Genomic DNA, 25,933 nt, shown 5'->3' on the forward strand with positions numbered 1-25,933 from the left:
TGGTTCGTATGCAGGCCTTGGGGTATCATATAGTAAGCGAATAATAATATGGGGCGTTAAGAGTAAAAAGTCGGATCCTTTCCAGGCTTGGGAAGTACCACAATAAGGGCCTCTCTCAGAGTCAGGCAGGGTCCCAGACTCAGAGGCCTTCGCATAAAGATTAAGCAGGATAGGAACCAATTTCACCCTGTACCAATCCCCCAGCAGTCCATCTAATCCCAGAGTCTTCCCAGAGGGTAAGTCTTTTATAACCCTTGACGCCTGGTCAGCTGTCAAAGGGGCCTCAGGGGATGAGGACTGAAGTGAGGTCAACTCTCCCAGAAAGGACAGTATAGTCTCAGGGGACACCCTAGATGATGAGAAGTAGAGGGAACTATAAAAGGAGTGAAATATCCCATTAATAATCATCAGGTCAGAGATAAGAGTCCCATCCTGAGTAGGTATACAGAGTATGGAAGCTACAGGACGGCTCTCCCTGGACAAGTAAGCTAACAGTTTACCATTTTTGTCCCCAAATTCAAATATGGCCGCTTCCCTATCCGCCTTTTTCAATTATACACGATCCTTCTGTATAATCAGAAGAGAATACTGTGCCCTTTCTGCCTCTGGAGTAGGATCCCTAACAACTGCAGCCTCAAGGACCCCTATTTCAGATGTGCTCAATCGGATTCAGGTCTGGGGAACGGGAGACCAGTCCATAGCATCAATGCCTTCCTCTTGTAGGAACTGCTGACACACTCCAGCCACATGAGGTCTAGCATTGTCTTGTATTAGGAGGAACCCAGGGCCAACTGCACCAGCATATGGTCTCACAAGGGGTCTGAGGGTCTCATCTCGGTACCTAATGGCAGTCAGGCTACCTCTGGGAAGCACATGGAGGGCTGTACAGCCCCCCAAAGAAATGCCATCCCACACCATTACTGACCCACCGCCAAACTGGTCATGCTGGAGGATGTTGCAGGCAGCAGAATGTTCTCCACGGTGTCTCCAGACTCTGTCACGTCTGTCACATGTACTCAGTGTGAACCTGCTTTCATTTGTGAAGAGCACAGGGCGCCAGTGGGGAATTTACCAATCTTGGTGTTCTCTGGCAAATGCTAAACGTCCTGCACGGTGTTGGGCTGTAAGCACAACCCCCACCTGTGGATGTCGGGCCCTCATACCACCCTCATGGAGTCTGTTTCTGACCATTTGAGTGGACACATGCACATTTGTGGCCTGCTGGAGGTCATTTTGCAGGGCTCTGGCAGTGCTCTTCCTGCTCCTCCTTGCACAAAGGCAGAGGTAGCGGTCCTGCTGCTGGGTTGTTGCCCTCTTATGGCCTCCTCTACGTCTCCTGGTAGCGCCTCCACACTCTGGACACTACACTGATAGACACAGCAAACCTTCTTGCCACAGCTCACATTGATGTGCCATCCTGGATGAGCTGCACTACCTGAGCCACTTGTGTGGGTTGTAGATTCAGTTACATGCTACCCCTAGAGTGAAAGCACCACCAGCATTCATGTGACCAAAACATCAGCCAGGAAGCAAAGGAACTGAGAAGAACCACTCTTTTATTAGGGATGCCTTGCTAATTGCTTAAATGCTAATTGCCTATAATTTCCACCTGTTGTCTGTTCCATGTGAAATTGATTGAGATGTGAGGGCGAAAACTTCAGGGGTGCAGGAATACAGGCGCTGACCAAGAAGGGGACCAGTGAAGCCAGGTAGGTAACAAACAGCTTTAATCCAATGCGACACGTTTCACCGCGCTTGCGCGGTTTCATCAGGCAGAATGCCTGGACTACCCCTTTAAGTGTTCCCTTTATATTTTTGAGCAGTGTATATACAAAGCACTTTCTGCCTTTCATCTTAACTCCATCTCTCAGACTGTAATCTCTGGTGATCAGGATCCACACTCCTCATAGACTGTAATCTCTTGTGATCAGGATCCTCACTCCTCATAGACTGTAATCTCTTGTGATCAGGACCCTCACTCCTCATAGACTGTAATCTCTTGTGATCAGGACCCTCACTCCTCAGACTGTAATCTCTTGTGATCAGGACCCTCACTCCTTATAGACTGTAATCTCTTGTGATCAGGACCCTCACTCCTCATAGACTGTAATCTCTTGTGATCAGGATCCTCACTCCTCATTGACTGTAATCTCTTGTGATCAGGATCCTCACTCCTCATAGACTGTAATCTCTTGTGATCAGGACCCTCACTCCTCATAGACTGTAATCTCTTGTGATCAGGACCCTCACTCCCCATAGACTGTAATCTCTTGTGATCAGGATCCTCACTCCTCATAGACTGTAATCTCTTGTGATCAGGATCCTCACTCCTCATATACTAATCTCTTGTGATCAGGATCCTCACTCCTCATAGACTGTAATCTCTTGTGATCAGGACCCTCACTCCTCATAGACTGTAATCTCTTGTGATCAGGATCCTCACTCCTCATAGACTGTAATCTCTTGTGATCAGGATCCTCACTCCTCATAGACTGTAATCTCTTGTGATCAGGGTCCTCACTCCTCATAGACTGTAATCTCTTGTGATCAGGATCCTCACTCCTCATAGACTGTAATCTCTTGTGATCAGGATCCTCACTCCTCATAGACTAATCTCTTGTGATCAGGATCCTCACTCCTCATAGACTGTAATCTCTTGTGATCAGGATCCTCACTCCTCATAGACTGTAATCTCTTGTGATCAGGACCCTCACTCCTCATAGATTGTAATCTCTTGTGATCAGGACCCTCACTCCTCAGACTGTAAGCTCTTGTGATCAGGGTCCTCACTCCTCATAGACTGTAATCTCTTGTGATCAGGGTCCTCACTCCTCATAGACTGTAATCTCTTGTGATCAGGGTCCTCACTCCTCATAGACTGTAATCTCTTGTGATCAGGACCCTCACTCCTCATAGACTGTAATCTCTTGTGATCAGGACCCTCACTCCTCATAGACTGTAAGCTCTTGTCATCAGGATCCTCACTCCTCATAGACTGTAAGCTCTTGTGATCAGAGTCCTCACTCCTCATAGACTGTAATCTCTTGTGATCAGGGTCCTCACTCCTCATAGACTGTAATCTCTTGTGATCAGGATCCTCACTCCTCATAGACTGTAATCTCTTGTGATCAGGGTCCTCACTCCTCATAGACTGTAATCTCTTGTGATCAGGGTCCTCACTCCTCATAGACTGTAATCTCTTGTCATCAGGATCCTCACTCCTCATAGACTAATCTCTTGTGATCAGGACCCTCACTCCTCATAGACTGTAATCTCTTGTGATCAGGACCCTCACTCCTCAGACTGTAAGCTCTTGTGATCAGGGTCCTCACTCCTCATAGACTGTAATCTCTTGTGATCAGGACCCTCACTCCTCATAGACTGTAATCTCTTGTGATCAGGGTCCTCACTCCTCATAGACTGTAATCTCTTGTGATCAGGACCCTCACTCCTCATAGACTGTAAGCTCTTGTCATCAGGATCCTCACTCCTCAGACTGTAAGCTCTTGTGATCAGGGTCCTCACTCCTCATAGACTGTAATCTCTTGTGATCGGGATCCTCACTCCTCATAGACTGTAATCTCTTGTGATCAGGATCCTCACTCCTCATAGACTGTAATCTCTTGTGATTAGGACCCTCACTCCTCATAGACTGTAAACTCTTGTGATCAGGATCCTCACTCCTCATAGACTGTAATCTCTTGTGATCAGGATCCTCACTCCTCATAGACTGTAATCTCTTGTGATCAGGATCCTCACTCCTCATAGACTGTAATCTCTTGTGATCAGGATCCTCACTCCTCATAGACTGTAATCTCTTGTGATCAGGACCCTCACTCCTCATAGACTGTAAGCTCTTGTCATCAGGGTCCTCATGCTTCTTGTTTGGAAGAATTAGTGTGCAATATTGTAATCTCTTATATTTGTACCCTCAAAATTGTGAAGTGCTACGTAATTTGTTAGCTCTATATAAATAAAATAGTATTATTATTATTAGTAGTAGTATTATTACTTCAACATAAGGTAAAATAAATAAAGATAACTAGAATAATACAGCATTGCTTATCTTTGTCCCAAAGTTCTGAAACCACCAAAAATTCATTAGTCTTGTGTGTCCTATGTCAGATAATCACTGTGCTTCTTGGTTGAGCAGTTGCTCAGTACTATAACTATCAGAATTAATTCCTTTCCCTATCACAGCACTTCCCCCCTGCCTACTCCCCCTTCAGTCTGCTGAACCTGCTACATTCATTTCCTGTCTGCTCCTCTGCCTGTGACATTGCTCAGCACAAGCCAGCATGGTGTAACCACACCTCATTCTTCCCTTAATGTCCCAATAGAGATACTTATGTTTATGTCATGGAAATGATGATGTAGGCTGGAGGGGATGATCAAAGGGGGTGACACCACTCAGGGGTCAGGGCTAGAACTCAGAGACAAGATCCAGCCATGCCTCCTGAGAAAGCAAAGGATGATGCGTCATATCATGAGAGAGGGAGGGTCTGGGGATCTTCTAAGACAGTATTTTCCAACCAAGGTGCCTCCAGATGTTGCAAAACTACAACTCCCAGCATGCCTGGACAGCCTTTGGCTGTCCAGGCATGCTGGGAGTTGTAGTTTTGCAACATCTGTAGGCTCCCTGGTTGGGAAACATTGTTCTAAGAGAACACCACACTTAAAACAAGAGGCCTACACAACTTCAGGTCAAAAGAGGGTAAGGAGCCAGGGAGCTGGAGACAGTACTACACTGACTAGAGGTCAACACAACTTCAAGTCAGGAGAGGGGGAGGAATTGGGGAGCTGGACAAGGTACAATGTGACATTGCTATATCAGTAAGTTCTAGATCTTGGGGTAATGGTCTTATTTAAATGCAGTTTCCTAAAACTTGAATAACCCTTTAGGGCTGCACCTGTTTCTCCAGCTCGGCCTGTGTGTCTTCCAGATCCCCAATTCTGGTAGTTGCCTGCTGGAGCATCTGTTGCTGCTGCTGTAGGGTCTGCTGGAGACGCACGTTCTCCTCTGTGATTTCCTGAAGGCTTTGAGTTCTTAACTTAATGTCCCTCTGTAAGCACTGGACCTTTATAGAAAAATGAAGATATAATAATTGTAAACAAATACAAGAGTTCTCAAGTACAAGTATGACACAAACAAACATACAGAGCTCAATACAGCAAAGGACACTTTTCACACAAGGCATATTACTAGTGGATCCTCCACATATTATAGTAGATTCCATGTTCTGCAGATGTGGACAGAATTGTTAGTACCCTTCAAGCTTCCAGCAGTTTCTCTACATTTTTTGTGCATAATTTACCCAATGCAACAGGTGAAATCTTGGAGTGAAAGACAAGCACATCAAAATCTAAATTTGATCTTTACCTATTTATTACTTTGCTTTCCCGAGAGGTAAGCACCAGGATGTATTCGGCAGCTGCTCATCTTTTAGCTATTAAAGGGGTACTCCGGTGGAAAACTTTTTTTTATTTTTTTTAATCAACTGGTGCCAGAAAGTTAAACATATTTGCAAATCACTTCTATAAAAAAACAAAAAAAAAAACTTAATCCTTCCAGTACTTATTAGCTACTGAATACTACAGATGAAGTTCTTTTCTTTTTGGAACACAGTGCTCTCTGCTGACATCTGTCCATTTTAAGAACTGCCAGAGTAGGAGAAAATCCCCCTAGCAAACATATGCTGCTCTGGATAGTTCATAAAATGGACAGAGATGTCAGCAGAGAGCACTGTGCTCATGATGTCAGCAGACAGCTCTGTGTTCCAAAAAGAAAAGAATTTCCTATGAAGTACTCAGCAGCTAATAAGTACTGGAAGGTTTAAGATTTTTTAATAGACGTCATTTACAAATTTGTTTAACTTTCTGGCACCAGTTGATTTAAAAAAAAGAAAAAAAAGTTTTCCACCGGAGTACCCCTTTAACAATGCTTCATCTGCTCAGAAGAATGGGGAATGCTTATGGGGAAATCCACGAAGATAAATCACAACCAAATGATCTCTCATCATCATATGCGTTTGACCCGGCTCCTATAATACGACACTGAGCCACTGCAACAAACCCTGGAGGCTTTTTTTTTTAAACTATTATTTTTACTATTGAATTAATGGGCAGAATAAGGTACAGAGTCTACACTGCCCAGAATCTAACAACCAGAAACATCAGGTTATAAAGCAGAGCACTGGGGCAAATCGACTATTGCAAGTTGAGCAGATTTCAGGTACAATTTGCACCAAGAGACTGGCGTTCATACCCTGGATCTCACTTATGTGTTACTCTAATGATGACTACAAGATTGTGCTAAAATGTTGGTGTAATGCAAACTAACAGTTACATTAGACGGTCTATAGATTAATCTATGTGGTTTTACAGTATTAGTAAATCCTATAGTATGTAGATTTTAGCTAAATGTAAACATGTAAAATGCTGCCGAAGGTGGGTTCTCATTAGGTTTGTCCCAGTCCCAGGGCATGTTGGTAACTTGTCAAAATGGGATGCAAACAAATACAAGCCTAGACAGGCACAGGCCCCCACTGACTTCAATGACCTGAATGCAGTCAACTAGTAACAATGTTCAGGTCACTTCTTCATTGTATGTGTGTGTGTTTGTCCTAAGACTCAGAAGCCTGTATTGCTGCACTTTTGTGTCCAAGTTCAAACACGTATAACATTACGAAAATGACCTGAACGTAGTCACTAGATGACCACAATCTGGCTACTGCAGTCAACGTGGTTGGTGCCTGTATGTGCTCATATACACAGGACATTACATTTTTAGCAGATTATCGACATATACATGCCAGGAAAGGTACAATTGTGGTGTGAACCTGGCTCTAAAGCATTGCTGTCATTAAAGGACAACTGCAGCGGTATGACACTTATCCCCTATCCACAGGATAGGGGATATAGTGTTTGATGGCCGGGGGGGGGCGACCGCTAGGACCCCCCCTGATCTCCCTAACGGTGCGCCGCCATAAGCGCTCATGATGAGCGCTAAGGCGCGTAGCGTCGACCTAGAGGTCGACGGTGACGCCCCGTCTCCTCCCCGTCCCCATACAGTTCTATGGGGGATGCGGGGAGGCACGAATGCTGCCTCCCCGGCTCTCCCATAGAGATGTATGGAGGAGGCGTGCCGGGCGCAACGTCATGCTGCGGCTGGCACGCCCCCTGCACAGGAGAGCCGCGGCCCCGAACAGGAGATCGCCGGGGGCCCCAGCGTTTGGACCCCACGCGATCAAACACTTATCTTGAGGATAGGGGATAAGTGTTTGTAACGCTGCAGATGTCCTTTAAAAAAAAATAATAATAATTTTAACATGTCGCTCACACCGGGTCTTATTCTGGAGTTCCACTGCGAGAAGCTGCTGGAGAAGCTGGCGGTATTGTGCTCCACTCCCTGGCTGGCCAGGAGATCTGACCTTTTCACTAAGCAGAAGTCAATACAGAGAAAAGGTCGGATCTGCTGGCCAGGGAGCGGAGTGTAATGCTGCCCGCTGATAACTTGGAACCCCGCCCCATCATGTATATTACTTCTTACTTTAAAGCTTCCTGACAGCCATTTCCTGATACTCACCTCTTCTGACCTTTTCTTGCTCTGACTTTGGAAACGTTCTCGGTTCTCTTCCAGCTGCTGTAAATATGATCCAAGTTCTTCTTTGCACAGTGCTAAGGCTGATTCAAGCTGTTTAACCTAAACAGATGGAAATAAGATTGTAAGAACATTACAAGACAACGTATCATATGGACTCTGATATATAGTCTGTAGAGATGTGTACGCATCACAAATTATCATATTCTATATAAAAAAAAAAAAAAAAAAAAAAAATTATATAATATATATATATATATATATATATATATATATATATATATATATATTATATATATATATATATATATATATGTTTACACATAGCAATGCTTCCTAAATACTTTCACATTTTTTCAATGCAGTTCTGAGTAGTGCGGTTTAACACATTATTAAAGGGGTACTCCTCTGCTCAACGTTTGGAACAAACTGTTCTGAATGCTGGAGCCGGGAGCTCGTGACGTCATAGCCACGCCCCCTCAATGCAAGTCTATGGGAGGGGGCGTGACGGTCGTGACCGTCACGCCCCCTCCCATAGACTTGCATTGAGGGGGCGGGGCTATGATGTCACACGAGCTCCCGGCGCTGGCTCCAGCGTACGGAACAGTTTATCCCAAACGCTGAGCAGCATAGTACCCCTTTAAAAGGTTTCACATGTTTAAACTGTGCTTCTAATAACTACATCTCAAAATTGTGGCTATTTGCTGTACAATGCATGCAGATTTGGGGATTTCACACATCTCTCACCTTCTTTGCTTCAGTCTCTAGCTGGGTCTCAAGTTCTCTCATTTCTTCAGCTGCTCCTTTTCTTTGCAGCTCCAGTTCCTATGAGGGCAACATATAAAAACTATTTTGGACAAAGTGTCATGAGGAGTTATGGCTGTTTTTGAAAAATTCATATTCTGCTGGGGCCATGCACAAATAGAAAAATACCCCATATTTACTTACTCCTGGTTCACCCCATATCTTCTACCTTCTTCCTGCTTACTAGAGAACCGCTAAGTGCAGAAACTGCCAACTTAGCCAATCACAGATCAGTCGTGTCCCATCTTTGTCAGTGATTGGCTAAGCTGCATATCCTGCTTTAAAGGGGTACTTTGATTTTATTTTATTTTTTTAAATCAACTGGTGCCAGAAAGTTAAACATATTTGTAAATTACTTCTATTAAAAAATCTTTATCCTTCCAGTACTTATTAGCTGCTGAATACTACAGAGGAAATTATTTTCGGAACACAGAGCTCTCTGCTGACATCACGAGCACAGTGCTCTCTGCTGACATCTCTGTCCATTTTAGGAACTGGACAGTTCCTAAAATGGACAGAGATGTCAGCAGAGAGCACTGTGCTCGTGATGTCAGCAGAGAGCACTGTGTTCAAAAAAGAAAATAATTTCCTCTGTAGTATTCAGCAGCTAATAAGTACTGGAAGGATTAAGATTTTTTAATAGAAGTAATTTACAAATATGTTTAACTTTCTGGCACCAGTTGATTTAAAAAAATAAAATAAAAATAAAAAGTTTTATACCGGAGCTGAACAAGACAGGAGATAGAAAAAAAAAATACTATACTTACCTATATGTGCATACCCCAGCAACAAATTTTTTAGGTGCCATAAAAAATTCCTTTAAAATGTACACTGAATAAGTGGAGTGTATTCAATTATTCTGGATTATCAGACAGTGACAGAAACCTTGATTAAACTACCTACAAAAATTAAAAAAAATAAATAAATAATGATAAAAGTGGTTCCCACCTTACCAATACTCTGCTGCTCATGTTCCAACTGGGTTCCTCCTGGGTCCTGAATCTCTGTACGTCCTGTGCGAGTGCTGCAGCGGAGGCCACCACAGCGACCAGTGATTGGTGCAGAGTTTTAGGTCTGTGCTGTAGGACGTACAGAGACCGTCAGGACCTGGGAAAGGCCAGAACAAGAACATGAGTATAAGGGGTTCTTGTACAACATTGCTCCTCCAATTTTTTTTTTTTTTTGCAAACATCAAATGGGCCTGAGAGTGGATACTGCACTTTACAACCGGCTGCAGTTTTACCACTATTATGTAATCTTTAGAGTTGGGGATCAGTCAGATACTGGTAAAAAGATTGTATAATATAAATAAACAGAAAGACTATGGGCTGCACCTTCCTTGTGTCCACCAGGACGTTATCCAGGGACTCCAGCTGCAGCTGTTTCGATGCGGCGTCTTCCTGCAGGCTATTGATGGTTAACTCTCGCTCCGCCACCTCCAGGTTCTTCAATTCCAGCTCACACTTAAGCTTTAAAAAGGTCGAAATAAGAAATCAGCGAGCATTAGACTGAGAATGAGACACATGCTAAATAAATCTAAAATATTTTGGGGTGGAGGAAAAAATACACAAAATGTAGAGTAGAGATATCTGTGGAGCCAAGAATGAATTTTGCATGTTAGCAGAAGGATCAGGGGTCACCCTACATCAGTATTTCCCAGCCAGGGTGCCTACAGCTGCTGCAAAACTACAACTCTGAGCATTCCGGGACAGCTATTGTAGTTGTAGTTTTGCAACAGCTGGAGGCACCCTGGTTGGGAAACACTACCCTTGATCGTCAGAAGTCCCAGATGGTTAGCCCTCCAGTGTTTAAATGGGATTTAAAGGATAACTGTCACATGTTCAATCCCACACTAACCACAGGTACTGACGGATAGTGTGGGGGACACTGATCATATGATCCCTACTTTGCCCGGATCCGTCCGGCCATTCGCTAGCAATCATTTTTTTTTTATATATATGCAAACGTGTCTGTAACTGGCAAGGGCGGGGTTTTCAGGAGCCTAGTAGCACTGTGACGTCTGCGCCACCCAACTGTAGCGCCGCCCGCTTATGAATATTCATCCCCCTCCTTCCGGGTCTCCCCGTCGCTCCTAACTGGTCTTCACTGTGCATGTGCCGCTTCCTGACATGCGCAGTGAAGACCAGTTAGGAGCGGCGGGGAGAGCTGGAGGGAGGGGGGATGAATATTCCTAAGCCGGCAGCGCTGCGGACGGGTGGCGCAGACGTCACAGTGCCAATAGGCTATTGAAAACCCCGCCCGTGCCAGTTAGTTTATAATATATATATATATATATATATATATATATATATATATATATATATATATATATATGCAAATGTGTCCAAGATTGCGGGCGAACGGCCGGACGAATCCGGGCAAGGTAGGAATCATATGAATCAGGGTCCCCTGCACTATCCGTCAGTACCTGTGGTTAGTGCGGGAGTGAACATGTGACAGTTTTCCTTTAACTATTTCAGTCTGCTTTGTGCACAAAGCTATTTTACGTTAGGGAATATTCCTCTAAGACGTCCACATGCCCTAATAGAGCATATAAACAGGGAATGTGTACATAAGGCCGTCCCCTCTTCATATTAGGATATGATGATTGGAATGGATAACAAAGCTTTTAGTCACTCATCATATTTTGCTCTATGTGAACAAATTCCTTATGTATTTACACAAAACATCTTACAGGATATCTAGAATATCAATTCATAAAAACTATTAAAACAACAGGTAAAAAAAAAATGTAATTTAGGAGGGCTAAGTCTTGAGACCTCCATCCATGGGCTAAACAATGAAACAGAGGCACTTAGAGCCCTGCACCCCTTTATTACCACTCAGCTTAAAGGGGTACTCCGGTGGAATTATTTTTTTTTTTTTTTTTAAATCAACTGGTGCCAGAAAGTTAAACAGATTTGTAAATCACTTCTATTAAAAAATATGTGTCCTTCCAGTAATTTTTAGTGGCTGTATACTATAGAGGAAAGGTTTTTCTTTTTGGATTTCTCTTCTGTCACGACCACAGTGCTCTCTGCTGACCTCTGCTGTCCATTTTAGGAACTGTCCAGTGCAGCATAGGTTTGCTATGGGGATTTTCTCCTGCTCTGGACAGTTCCTAAAATGGACAGCAGAGAGCATTGTGGTCGTGACAGAAGAGAAATCCAAAAAGAAAAGCATTTCCTCTAGTATACAGCCACTAAAAAGTACTGGTAGGATTAATATTTTTTTAATAGAAGTAATTTACAAATTTACTGGAACCAGTTTATTTAAAGAAAAAAAAATGTTTTCCAGCGGAGTACCCCTTTAAAGGAGAAGTATCATGAAAAAAAAAAATTTTTTTTTTTAAATCCCCTATCCTAAGAATAGCGGATACGTTTTTGATCACGGGGGGGAGCAGAGTGCTGGTGTCCCCGTGATCTGCAGTTTGGAGCCCCAGCTCTCCATCAGAGGGGTGCATCACACCCCCCGCCCAAATTGGGGGCCACCACGCCCCCTCCATATAGCTGTATGGGAGAGCAGTTCGGCAATCTTTGGCTCTCCCATAGAGCTATATAGCGGGGGTGATGCACCCCTGTGATGGAGAGCTGGGGCTCCAAACAGCAGATCACGGGGGGGTTCCAGCGCTCGGACCCCCCCCCCCCCCCCCACACACACACACACAATCTAAAACTTATCCCCTATTCTTTGGATAGGGGATACTTTTTTTTTTTTTCCACGATGCTTGTCCTTTAAATATCCTCAGAGAGAAAAGCCATTTTATTATGGCCCCAGAGGCTGGGTATGCCACTCTGAGCAGAGCCAATCAGAGACGATGGGGCACGGAGCTCTACTGCCCCTTCATGTGAGCAATTAGTAGGGAATCTCCGTACCCAAACCACCAATCAACACAGGTGACATCTCCGTTACATGTCAGAAGTTTGATGATATGATCGTTTCATAAAAAACTGTCTCAAGATCACTGGATTAATACTACTAAAATAATCTTAAAATATTTGGCCTTTATCTACACTGCCTTCACTTACCTGCTCAGTCTGTCTCAGGAGATCATTGTGTTGCTCACAATAAAGACTCTTTGATTTCTCGAATGCCAAAATAACTTCTTGATGCTCTTTACTAATGTTCTCTTCCAAGTGACAGATGTGAGCTTTAAAATCCTGGAAATGCAGAAATAATAACATTTGCATAAAGATGAATAATACAAGGTGATAACAGATGATACACATTGTCATCTCTATTTTATCAGTAACTAGAAGTTCATCTAATAATGATTAAATAAAATATCCTGCACTGAAGCCAAAAACAGGACGATCCGAGGAAGTGGTGACCTGAAGAAATACGTCGTATCCTCAGACTACAGGGAAAGGGGAGCGGACAGCGCAGCACATGGAGTAGTGGCCATGCTGGGTAACTGCAGCACAGCTCTCAATCACTTCAATATAACTCAGTATATAATGCTTCTATAGGTACGCCCCCTACAGTACAGGGAGGTATTACATGTTCTGTACTCTTTACCTGTATTACTGAAGTGTATGCACTGACTGGTGTCTGGTAGCACCCCCTACAGTACAGGCAGGTACTACATGTTCTGTACTCTTTACCTGTATTACTGAAGTGTATGCACTGACTGGTGTCTGGTAGCACCCCCTACAGTACAGGCAGGTACTACATGTTCTGTGCCAGGTATAGCAGCTCCTTTGGATACCAAGTAAGGGCGGCTCCATTTTACTTTTTTAGGACATTGCATGTACTGTACAGGACCCTTAAGAAGCGCTTGTCTTCTACATAGACCAACAACGAGGATGCCTTCAGCTGTTGCAAAACTACAACTCCCAGCATGCCCGGCCAGCCAAAGGCTGGCCGGGCATGCTGGGAGTTGTAGTTTTGCAACAGCTGGAGGCACTATGGTAGGAAAACACTGAAATAGACAGTGATTACAGCTCCCAGCAGATCTTTCTTTGATATGCAAGTACTTGCTTTATCTGTATTAGTTATCTACTTCTTTCTCTTTAATCCTCACTTTTTCCTATTTTTGGATGACATTTTGGTGGTGTCAGAACCAATTACCAGGTTTCCATAGAGTTATGGTCTCAATATACAATGGTTTCAACATACAATGGTCGTCCTGGAACCTATTAATATTGCAACCTGCAGCGCCATCAAGGCGTCTGACCTTGCCCTGTTGGCGTTTTTAATGCATCACAAGAATCTTGGAGCACGGACCTGGTGAGTGGCCTCTCATTTGTTCTATTATTGTCACATTCACTCAGCATGGTCATTACCCAATGTACGGTGCTGTCTGACTGACTCTAACATGCGTGTCCCTCTCTTGCTTGCATTGTGATGACTCCTCCCCCTCCCTCATTCTGCTGACTCACTGAGGAGTCTGGCAGCCCTGCTCTGTAACCCTTTCCTCTCTGGATTTATGCTGTATATATACACACACACAGATTATTGGAGATTGCCTGTACTCTATACACTAACCATATTGTCTTTGGTGGTAACTTACATCTTCCTATGTCTCATCCTTTGCCAGTCAATTAATGCTGGGACGTGTAGTTTTGGAATAGTTGGAGGTACAGTGTTTGGATAACTCTTTTTTACAGCAGTGTTGCCTTCAGCTGTGAGCCTACAGCTTTTGCAAAACTACAACTCCCAGCTTGCCCAGAAATCCTTTGACTGTCCAGGCCTGCTTGGAGTTTTAGTTTTGTAACAGCTGGAGGCACATGATTGGTAAAACTCTTGTGTAACAGCAGTGTTGTTGCAGACTGTGCCCCTCCTGCAGCCTTGTCAATCAGCCATCTCGTGTCCATGACCCTTGGACACCCTCATGCTGCTGTGTGCCAGGAGGAATGGGGACCCTAGTGGTAGTATTTTTAAAGGCAGTTTTCTTTAATGAAAAAAGAAAAAAAAATTTAAGAAGAATATTAGAAAAACTATTGTTTTGCCAAGATGTTCAAAGAGGGATTATGCAGCATGAGAAAATCAGGAGTTTTCTTCACAAATTTACTGAAGCCAAGTTGTGATACCACACACACTCTAAGGACATGGGTGGTTCTGTTTTGGGACTAAATTAGCTCTATTCCTGGATAACCCCTTTGTATACCTGTATGACGACATGTGGTGGTTTTAGTGAGACAGGACTGATTTGATAAAGTCCCAGCTTTCTTGTATGATTTCACATGATATTTTCTATAGTAATAATTACCATTAGTTCCTGCTCCAGTCGCGCGTTCCTCGCTGCAGCACATGAATACGCCTCAGACTTCTCTTCCAGTAACTTCTGGAGCGAGGTGATCTTCAGAGTTTTCTTTATCATCTGTCAATAAAATCTGGGTAAGAATCGCACCATATATATAACTGGATTGTCTGCACATTTACTGAATATTTTATAACAGCATCAAGATACAAGTCCACGTCTCAGGTGTAAACCACAAAGATAACTTGGCTATGAATTTCCCCATTTTTACAATCATTAATACTGATCGCATACATGCAGGTATATATAAGCAGTATATTAAAAGACAGCTCCTCTCTCCTATATATAAGAGCAGTATATTACAGGACAGCTCCTCTCTCCTATATATAAGAGCAGTATATTACAGGACAGCTCCTCTCTCCTATATATATATGAGCAGTATATTACAGGACAGCTCCTCTCTCCTATATATAAGAGCAGTATATTACAGGACAGCTCCTCTCTCCTATATATATATGAGCAGTATATTACAGGACAGCTCCTCTCTCCTATATATAAGAGCAGTATATTACAGGACAGCTCCTCTCTCCTATATATATGAGCAGTATATTACAGGACAGCTTCTCTCTCCTATATATAAGAGCAGTATATTAAAGGACAGCTCCTCTCTCCTATATATAAGAGCAGTATATTACAGGACAGCTCCTCTCTCCTATATATAAGAGCAGTATATTACAGGACAGCTCCTCTCTCCTATATATAAGAGCAGTATATTACAGGACAGCTCCTCTCTCCTATATATAAGAGCAGTATATTAAAGGACAGCTCCTCTCTCCTATATATATGAGCAGTATATTACAGGACAGCTCCTCTCTCCTATATATAAGAGCAGTATATTACAGGACAGGTCCTCTCTCCTATATATATGAGCAGTATATTACAGGACAGGTCCTCTCTCCTATATATATGAGCAGTATATTACAGGACAGCTCCTCATATTATATATGAGCAGTATATTACACGACAGGTCCTCTATCTCATATATAAGAGCAGTATATTACAGGACAGCTCCTCTATTTCATATATAAGCAGTATATTACAGGACAGGTCCTCTCTCCTATATATATATATATGTGCAGTATATTACAGGACAGCTCCTCTCTCCTATATATATGAGCAGTATATTACAGGACAGCTCCTCTCTCATATATATGAGCAGTATATTACAGGACAGCTCCTCTCTCCTATAAATAAGAGCAGTATATTACAGGACAGATCCTCTCTCCTATAAATAAGAGCAGTATATTACAGGACAGCTCCTCTCTCCTATATATATGAGCAGTATATTACAGGACAGGTCCTCTCTCTCCTATATATATGAGCAGTATATTACAGGACAGGTCCTCTCTCCTATATATATATATATAAGAGCAGTATATTACAGGACAGCTCCTCTCTCCTATATATAAGAGCAGTATATTACAGGACAGCTCCTCTCTCATATATATGAGCAGTATATTACAGGACAGCTCCTCTCTCATATATATGAGCAGTATATTACAGGACAGCTCCTCTCTCTTATATATATGAGCAGTATATTACAGGACAGCTCCTCTCTCCTATATATAAGAGCAGTATATTACAGGACAGGTCCTCTCTCCTATATATATGAGCAGTATATTACAGGACAGCTCCTCTCTCCTATATATATGAGCAGTATATTACAGGACAGGTCCTCTCTCCTATATATAAGAGCAGTATATTACAGGACAGCTCCTCTATTTCATATATAAGCAGTATATTACAGGACAGGTCCTCTCTCCTATATATATATATGTGCAGTATATTACAGGACAGCTCCTCTCTCCTATATATAAGAGCAGTATATTACAGGACAGGTCCTCTCTCCTATATATATGAGCAGTATATTACAGGACAGCTCCTCTCTCCTATATATATGAGCAGTATATTACAGGACAGGTCCTCTCTCCTATATATAAGAGCAGTATATTACAGGACAGCTCCTCTATTTCATATATAAGCAGTATATTACAGGACAGGTCCTCTCTCCTATATATATATATGTGCAGTATATTACAGGACAGCTCCTCTCTCCTATATATATGAGCAGTATATTACAGGACAGCTCCTCTCTCATATATATGAGCAGTATATTACAGGACAGCTCCTCTCTCCTATACATATGAGCAGTATATTACAGGACAGCTCCTCTCTCCTATATATAAGAGCAGTATATTACAGGACAGCTCCTCTCTCCTATATATATGAGCAGTATATTACAGGACAGGTCCTCTCTCATATATATAAGAGAAGTATATTACAGGACAGCTCCTCTCTCCTATATATAAGAGAAGTATATTACAGGACAGGTCCTCTCTCCTATATATAAGAGAAGTATATTACAGGACAGCTCCTCTCTCCTATATATAAGAGCAGTATATTACAGGACAGCTCCTCTCTCCTATATATATGAGCAGTATATTACAGGACAGGTCCTCTCTCATATATATAAGAGAAGTATATTACAGGACAGCTCCTCTCTCCTATATATAAGAGCAGTATATTACAGGACAGCTCCTCTCTCCTATAAATAAGAGCAGTATATTACAGGACAGCTCCTCTCTCCTATATATATGAGCAGTATATTACAGGACAGGTCCTCTCTCTCCTATATATATGAGCAGTATATTACAGGACAGCTCCTCTCTCCTATATATATATATAAGAGCAGTATATTACAGGACAGCTCCTCTCTCCTATAAATAAGAGCAGTATATTACAGGACAGCTCCTCTCTCCTATATATATGAGCAGTATATTACAGGACAGCTCCTCTCTCATATATATGAGCAGTATATTACAGGACAGCTCCTCTCTCTTATATATATGAGCAGTATATTACAGGACAGGTCCTCTCTCCTATATATAAGAGCAGTATATTACAGGACAGGTCCTCTCTCCTATATATATGAGCAGTATATTACAGGACAGCTCCTCTCTCCTATATATATGAGCAGTATATTACAGGACAGGTCCTCTCTCCTATATATAAGAGCAGTATATTACAGGACAGCTCCTCTATTTCATATATAAGCAGTATATTACAGGACAGGTCCTCTCTCCTATATATATAAATGTGCAGTATATTACAGGACAGCTCCTCTCTCCTATATATATGAGCAGTATATTACAGGACAGCTCCTCTCTCATATATATGAGCAGTATATTACAGGACAGCTCCTCTCTCCTATATATAAGAGCAGTATATTACAGGACAGCTCCTCTCTCCTATATATATGAGCAGTATATTACAGGACAGGTCCTCTCTCATATATATAAGAGAAGTATATTACAGGACAGGTCCTCTCTCCTATATATAAGAGAAGTATATTACAGGACAGCTCCTCTCTCCTATATATAAGAGCAGTATATTACAGGACAGCTCCTCTCTCCTATATATAAGAGCAGTATATTACAGGACAGGTCCTCTCTCCTATATATATGAGCAGTATATTACAGGACAGCTCCTCTCTCATACATATGAGCAGTATATTACAGGACAGCTCCTCTCTCCTATATATAAGAGCAGTATATTACAGGACAGCTCCTCTCTCCTATATATATGAGCAGTATATTACAGGACAGGTCCTCTCTCATATATATAAGAGAAGTATATTACAGGACAGGTCCTCTCTCCTATATATAAGAGAAGTATATTACAGGACAGCTCCTCTCTCCTATATATAAGAGCAGTATATTACAGGACAGCTCCTCTCTCCTATATATAAGAGCAGTATATTACAGGACAGGTCCTCTCTCCTATATATATGAGCAGTATATTACAGGACAGGTCCTCTCTCATATATATAAGAGAAGTATATTACAGGACAGCTCCTCTCTCCTATATATAAGAGAAGTATATTACAGGACAGCTCCTCTCTCTCATATATAAGCAGTATATTACAGGACAGCTCCTCTCTCCTATAAATAAGAGAAGTATATTACAGGACAGATCCTCATATTATATAAGAGCAGTATATTACAGGACAGCTCCTCTCTCCTATAAATAAGAGCAGTATATTACAGGACAGCTCCTCATATTATATAAGAGCAGTATATTACAGGACAGCTCCTCTTTCCTATATATATGAGCAGTATATTACAGGACAGGTCCTCTCTCCTATATATAAGAGCAGTATATTACAGGACAGCTCCTCTCTCATATAAGAGCAGTATATTACAGGACAGGTCCTCTCTCTCCTATATATATGAGCAGTATATTACAGGACAGCTCCTCTCTCCTATATATATATAAGAGCAGTATATTACAGGACAGCTCCTCTCTCCTATATATAAGAGAAGTATATTACAGGACAGCTCCTCTCTCCTATATATATGAGCAGTATATTACAGGACAGCTCCTCTCTCCTATATATATGAGCAGTATATTACAGGACAGCTCCTCTCTCTTATATATATGAGCAGTATATTACAGGACAGGTCCTCTCTCCTATATATAAGAGCAGTATATTACAGGACAGCTCCTCTCTCATATAAGAGCAGTATATTACAGGACAGGTCCTCTCTCTCCTATATATATGAGCAGTATATTACAGGACAGCTCCTCTCTCCTATATATATATAAGAGCAGTATATTACAGGACAGCTCCTCTCTCCTATATATATGAGCAGTATATTACAGGACAGCTCCTCTCTCCTATATATAAGAGCAGTATATTACAGGACAGCTCCTCTCTCCTATATATATATATAAGAGCAGTATATTACAGGACAGATCCTCTCTCCTATATATAAGAGCAGTATATTACAGGACAGCTCCTCTCTCCTATATATATATATATAAGAGCAGTATATTACAGGACAGCTCCTCTCTCCTATATATAAGAGCAGTATATTACAGGACAGCTCCTCTCTCCTATATATATGAGCAGTATATTACAGGACAGCTCCTCTCTCCTATATATAAGAGCAGTATATTACAGGACAGCTCCTCTCTCCTATATATAAGAGTGGTATATTACAGGACAGCTCCTCTCTCCTATATATAAGCAGTATATTACAGGACAGCTCCTCTCTCCTATATATATATAAGAGCAGTATATTACAGGACCGCTCCTCTCTCCTATATATATAAGAGCAGTATATTACAGGACAGCTCCTCTCTCTCATATATAAGCAGTATATTACAGGACAGATCCTCTCTCCTATATATATATATATATAAGCAGTATATTACAGGACAGATCCTCTTTCCTATATATGAGCAGTATATTACAGGACAGCTCCTCTCTCCTATATATATGAGCAGTATATTACAGGACAGCTCCTCTCTCCTATATATATGAGCAGTATATTACAGGACAGCTCCTCTCTCCTATATATATGAGCAGTATATTACAGGACAGCTCCTCTCTCCTATATATATAAGCAGTATATTACAGGACAGCTCCTCTCTCCTATATATATGAGCAGTATATTACAGGACAGCTCCTCTCTCCTATATATATGAGCAGTATATTACAGGACAGCTCCTCTCTCTCATATATATGCAGTATATTACAGGACAGATCCTCTTTCATATATATGAGCAGTATATTACAGGACAGCTCCTCTTTCCTATATATGAGCAGTATATTACAGGACAGATCCTCTCTCCTATATATAAGAGCAGTATATTACAGGACAGCTCCTCTTTCCTATATATGAGCAGTATATTACAGGACAGCTCCTCTTTCCTATATATGAGCAGTATATTACAGGACAGCTCCTCTCTCCTATATATAAGAGCAGTATATTACAGGACAGCTCCTCGTTCCTATATATGAGCAGTATATTACAGGACAGCTCCTCTTTCCTATATATGAGCAGTATATTACAGGAAAGCTCCTCTTTCCTATATATGAGCAGTATATTACAGGACAGATCCTCTCTCCTATATATAAGAGCAGTATATTACAGGACAGCTCCTCTCATATATATATATATATATATATATATATATGCAGTATATTACAGGACAGCTCCTCTCTCTCATATATAAGCAGTATATTACAGGACAGCTCCTCTGTCATATAAGAAATCTTAAAGGAGTAATGTAGTGAAATGGGATAGGGGATTAGTTATTGTGGCGGGGTCTGACTGCTGGGACCCCCCACGATCTCCTGCATGGCGCCCCAGCAGTCCACAGGAGGTGCTGGCACACACTCCCCCTCCCTTTATCACATAGAGATACATAGAGGGGTGTGTCGGTCGCAGCTTCTTGCGTGGTCGGCATGTCCCCTTCCTTCGGACGGTCCTTTGTATAGGGGATACATTTTAATTCACTGGCATCCTCCTATAAAAGCTGATATACCAGTTATTCCGCATACACAGAGTCCTGCAGCCTTGTCTAGTTGTAGAATATACACCCTAAGACAACAATGAAAAGAAATTTGACATTTCAAATAAATCCTCTCGCATCATTCTTGTTAGAAGCCGCCCGTATAACCAAGAGAGATGGTCTGCATATAATCTGCCTTCTCATGCACCTGTCCATTGGTTTGCTTGTCTTTTTCTTAACAACATTATGCAAGACACTCAGGGACAATGGTCAATGCAAATGGAGAATATTTAAAGGGGTACTCCGCTGCTCAGCGTTTGGAACAAACTGTTCTGAACACTGGAGCTGGCGACGGGAGCTCATGACGACATAGCCCCGCCCCTTCGTGTCACGTCCCGCCCCCACAATGCAAGTCTATGGGAGGGGGCGTGACGGCTGTCACGCCCCGTCCCAATGACTTGCATTGAGGGAGCTGGGTGTGACGTCACGAGGGGGTGGGGCTATGACATCAAGAGCTCCCGACGCCGGCTCCAGCGTTCGGAACAGTTTGTTTCAAATGCTGAGCAGCAGAGTACCCCTTTAACTAAAGTTGATAGGAAGGACAGGCATGGAACATAAAAGAGCAGAAATATCTGCAGACAGCCATTTCTCCAGATTGTGTTACATCGAGTCCTGACGCCGCACACACTTCACGCTGTTCCACACGCACCTCCTGTTCTAGCTTGGTTGTTTTTGATGCTTTCTCCAATAACTCTTCCTGGATGAGCTGGAACTGGCTGGTCCTCTGAGCCATGGAGAGCTTGGTGTTTGCAGTTTCAGCTTGGGCTTTACTGAGTTTTCGCTTCAATTCCTTCACAGCTTCGGTCAGTCTGTCGTTCTCTTCTTGCAGCTGTTTGCTCACTGACTCCAGATGCTGGCATTTCTCTGCTTCTGCAATGCAAATCCGAAACGTGAGCAAACGACGATATTATATTATACAGTGATCCCTCAACTTACAATGGCCTCAACATACAATAGTTTCAACATACGATGGTCTTTTCTGGACCATTGTAACTTGAAACCAGACTCAACATACAATGTACAGACAGTCCAAATCTGTGAAACGTGTCAATGGCTGGACGAACCGACCAATCAGAATGGGCAATTTGCTGGTAAAACACCTGTATTACTGAAGTGTATGCACTGACTGATAGCGCTCCCTACAGTGTATTCCTGTACTGGTAGCGCTCCCTACAGTACAGGAAGGTATTACATGTTTTGTACACTTTAACTGTACAAGGGTTACCTACCTGCTCCTTTGGACACCAGGTGAGGGCGGCTCCATGTTACTTTTTTAGGACATTACATGTACTGTACAGGACCCTGAAGAAGCTCCTGTCCTCTACATTGACCAGTTTTTCCCAAGCAGGGTGCTCCCAGCTGTTGCAAAACTACAACTCCCAGCATGCCCGGACAGCCTTTGGCTGTCCGGGCATGCTGGGAGTTGTAGTTTTGCAACAGCTGGAGGCGCCCTGCTTGGGGAACACTGACATAGACAGTGATTACAGCTCCCAGCAGATCTTTATTACTTTTATATGTAAGGACTTGCTTTATCTTGATTAATAATCTACTTATTTTTCTTTAATCCTCACTTTTTTCCTATTTCCGCATGACATTTTTGGGCTTCAGAACCAATTACCAGGTTTCCATAGAGTTCTGATCTCAACATACAATGGTTTCAACATTCAATGGTTGTCCTGGAACCAATTAATATTGTAACTTGAGGGACCACTGTATAAACAAATATAATTAGAAACAAGACTGGCCACCGCTAACAAAAACAAGTGAAATACAGAAAAATTAGAGGACATAGTATGCAATGCTGGCAGGGTGCTAAAATACTCTCATATTTTTTATACCAGTTAACTTTTCCTGAATTGTTTTGCTGAACTCTATCTTTTTGTTACCTGTATGTCAACTGTACATAGAACCGTGAAAACTTTTTGTTTCAGATGAAATGCTAAATAAATCAGTTCAGGTCTTTGATCTCCAAATATGCGCTCACCTTTCTTAATGAAGTTGAGGTAGAAAACGTTTACAAAAAGGGTTAATTCAGGGACTTGCTGTGACTAGTAACCAGTATACAGAGGTCTGGTGACTTTAACCCTTGGACTATCACACTCTCTCCAATGTCTCAGCTGGACTGATAGGGTATGACCATGACACCCCTTTAAACCACATATGACTCCCCCCCCCCCTCTCTTGGCTTTCTACATGGAAATTGAATGGACAGAGGTGTCAGCAGAGAGCACTGTGGTCAGGCAGAAAAGAAATTCAAAAAGAAAAGAACTTCCTGTGGAGCATACAGCAGCTGATAAGTAATTTACAAATCTGTTCAACTGTCTGGCACCAGTTGATTTAAAAACTGGAGTACCCCTATAAGAATGCTACAACAGAATAGTAACAAAGTGTAAAAAAAAATAAAAAAAATAAAATAAAAATAAAAAAAAACATAGAAATTCTTTTTTTGTGACTACAACTGAAAATATTTTCAATTGAGAAATACAAGATATGGCAGTGTCTGCAATACAAGACACTACCATAGACAAAATTGCCATTATTTTGGACCCTTTTATCAAATCCTTGAAATCCTCCACTGACCTGACTGCTGTAAAGATAATTTCACTGGTTCGGTGTCCAGCGGGTGACTGCTGCATGTGCTAAGAAGTTTAGCTTGAAGATCCTGATTTTCCGCTTCTTTCTTTGATAATTTTGCTCTAAAATAAAAGTAAAATAGCAATAATAATACATGTATAATATAGAAAAAAACTATTTTTGTTTACTTACCGTAAAATCTCTTTCTCGAAGGATCCATTGGGGGGACACAGACCGTGGGTGTATGCTGCTGTCTCTAGGAGGTGTGACACTATGGTAATAAAAAAAGTTTGCTCCTCCCAGCAGGATATACCCACCTTCAGGCTCTGAGCTAATCAGTTTAAGTTCCAGAGCAATAGGAGGAGACCAACAGGTCAAAGAAAAACCCAAAACTGTCCGAGAACCAGAAGAAAAAACATAACTGAACACACCCTCGGACAGAGAACCAAAAGGAAAATCCCAAAAAGGGCGGGAGCTGTGTCCCCCAATGGATCCTTCGAGAAAGAGATTTTACGGTAAGTAAACAAAAATCTCCTTTTCTCTATCGGCTCCATTGGGGGACACAGACCGTGGGCCGTACCAAAGCCGTCCCTTGGGTGGGCAGATAAGCAGTCAGGCAGACGGCCGATCCACTGCCGCCTGCAACCCTTTACGACCCAGACTAGCATCAGCCGATGCGAAAGTATGAACTCGGTAAAACCTAGAGAAAGTGTGCAAAGACGACCAGGTAGCCGCCTAGCAAATCTGCGAGGCCGAGGCTCTATTCTGGAGAGCCCAGGATGCCCCAACAGAACGAGTGGAATGAGCCACAACCCTGAAACGAGGAATCTTCCCCTTACAGCGATAGGCTTCCGAAATGGCGGACTGAATCCACCGAGAAATGGTGGCCTTGGAAGCAGGTTGTCCCTTGCGACGACCTTCCGTAAGGACGAAAAAGGAATCACACTGACGAAAAGATGAAGTGATTGAGAGATAAGACCGAACAGCCCCAACTACATCCAGCTTGTGTAGTAAGTGCTCCCTAGGAAGAGAAGGAGCAAGACAAAAGGACGGGAGGACAATGACCTCATTGAGATGAAAGGCCAAGACCACCGTAGGCAAAAAGGAAGGATCTGTCCGGAAAACAACCTTGTCCTGGTGGATCACCAGAAACTGAAAGCATACGGAAAGAGCTGCCAATTCAGACACCCTCCAGATGGAGGTGATAGCAACAAGAAACGCCACTTTCCAAGAAAGGAGGCGGAGAGACACCTCTCTAAGGGGCTCAAAGGGTGCACCCTGGAGGGCACTCAGAACCAAATTCAAGTCCCAAGGGGGAGAGGGTGACCGATAAAGGAGGAAGGTTACCGGGGAGAAGTCCTGAGCTTCACACCAACGAAAATAAGACCGCCAAGTACGGTGGAAAATTCTTGCGGAGGAGGGCTTACGAGCCTTGAGCATAGTGTGAATGACTTGGGAAGCGAACCCGCGGTCCCTTAAAATCGCGGTCTCAACCGCCACACCGTCAAATGCAGCGACTGTAAATCGGGGTGGCAAAGAGGACCCTGATAGAGCAGGGCCAGGGCGGAGAGGAAGGCGCAGTGAAGCGTTGTCCAGGAGCCTGACTATGTCGGAGTACCACAACCTTCGGGGACAATCTGGAGCTACCAGAATGGCGGGGACGTCCTCTGCCTTGAGCTTCCTCAGCACCCTGGGAAGGAGCGGAAGAGGAGGGAAGAGATGGGGTAGGGCAAACCTCGCCCAAGGAATCACTAGGGCATCCACGGCAGAGCCCGAGGGTCCCAGGACTTGGACACAAAAGGAAGGATCTTCAGATTGTGCCGGAACGCGAAGAGGTCCACGTCCGGAATGCCCCAGAGGTCGCAGAGCTGCGCGAAGACCTCCAGATGTAGAGACCACTCGCTGGGGTCGGGTGAGGACCGACTGAGGAAGTCCGCTTCCCAGTTGGGCACTCCCGGAATGTGAATCGCCGAAATGGCCGGAACCTTGCTCTCCGCCCAGGTGAGAATCCTGGTCACCTCGGCCATGGCTGCCGAGCTGCAAGTGCCGCCCTGTCGATTTATGTACGCCACGGCCGTGGAGTTGTCCGACTGGACGCGGACAGGACAGGACTGAAGACGGGACTCCCAATGAAGAAGACCAAGAAGAATCGCCCGTAATTCCAATATGTTTAATCGGAAGAAAGGTCTCTCGGGGAGACCAGAGTCCCTGAACCGTCCAATCCCTGAACATGCCGCCCCAGCCCGACAGGCTGGCATCCGTTGTAACAACCTGCCAGTGAAGGGGAAGAAACGACCGCCCTTGGAGCAGAAGGGGGGAGCGGAGCCACCAGA

The 25,933-nt window shown here is 43.0% G+C and overlaps 1 protein-coding gene across 6 annotated transcripts in view; it reads right to left on the reverse strand.

Annotated features, from left to right (window-relative positions):
- The window catches only part of CCDC18 (coiled-coil domain containing 18), an 89,731-nt gene that overhangs the window by 32,332 nt on the left and 31,466 nt on the right, over positions 1–25,933 (reverse strand). For 5 of the 6 annotated variants that reach the window (XR_008844728.1, XM_056523135.1, XM_056523139.1 and 2 more), the window contains exons 11-19: positions 23,607–23,722; positions 21,676–21,896; positions 14,616–14,726; positions 12,433–12,564; positions 9,739–9,873; positions 9,358–9,483; positions 8,348–8,425; positions 7,586–7,702; positions 4,911–5,078 (exon numbers count right to left, since the gene is read on the reverse strand). Coding sequence is in view for 5 of the 6 variants with exons in the window: in XM_056523135.1 (XP_056379110.1) it covers positions 4,911–5,078; positions 7,586–7,702; positions 8,348–8,425; positions 9,358–9,483; positions 9,739–9,873; positions 12,433–12,564; positions 14,616–14,726; positions 21,676–21,896; positions 23,607–23,722 (1,204 nt within the window). In the remaining variant the exon portion in view is untranslated. The remainder of the gene's footprint in view (positions 1–4,910; positions 5,079–7,585; positions 7,703–8,347; positions 8,426–9,357; positions 9,484–9,738; positions 9,874–12,432; positions 12,565–14,615; positions 14,727–21,675; positions 21,897–23,606; positions 23,723–25,933) is intronic. The other variant, XM_056523137.1, reaches the window with a different exon arrangement.

Source organism: Hyla sarda, chromosome 6 (assembly GCF_029499605.1).
Source record: "Hyla sarda isolate aHylSar1 chromosome 6, aHylSar1.hap1, whole genome shotgun sequence".
NCBI lineage: Eukaryota > Metazoa > Chordata > Amphibia > Anura > Hylidae > Hyla > Hyla sarda.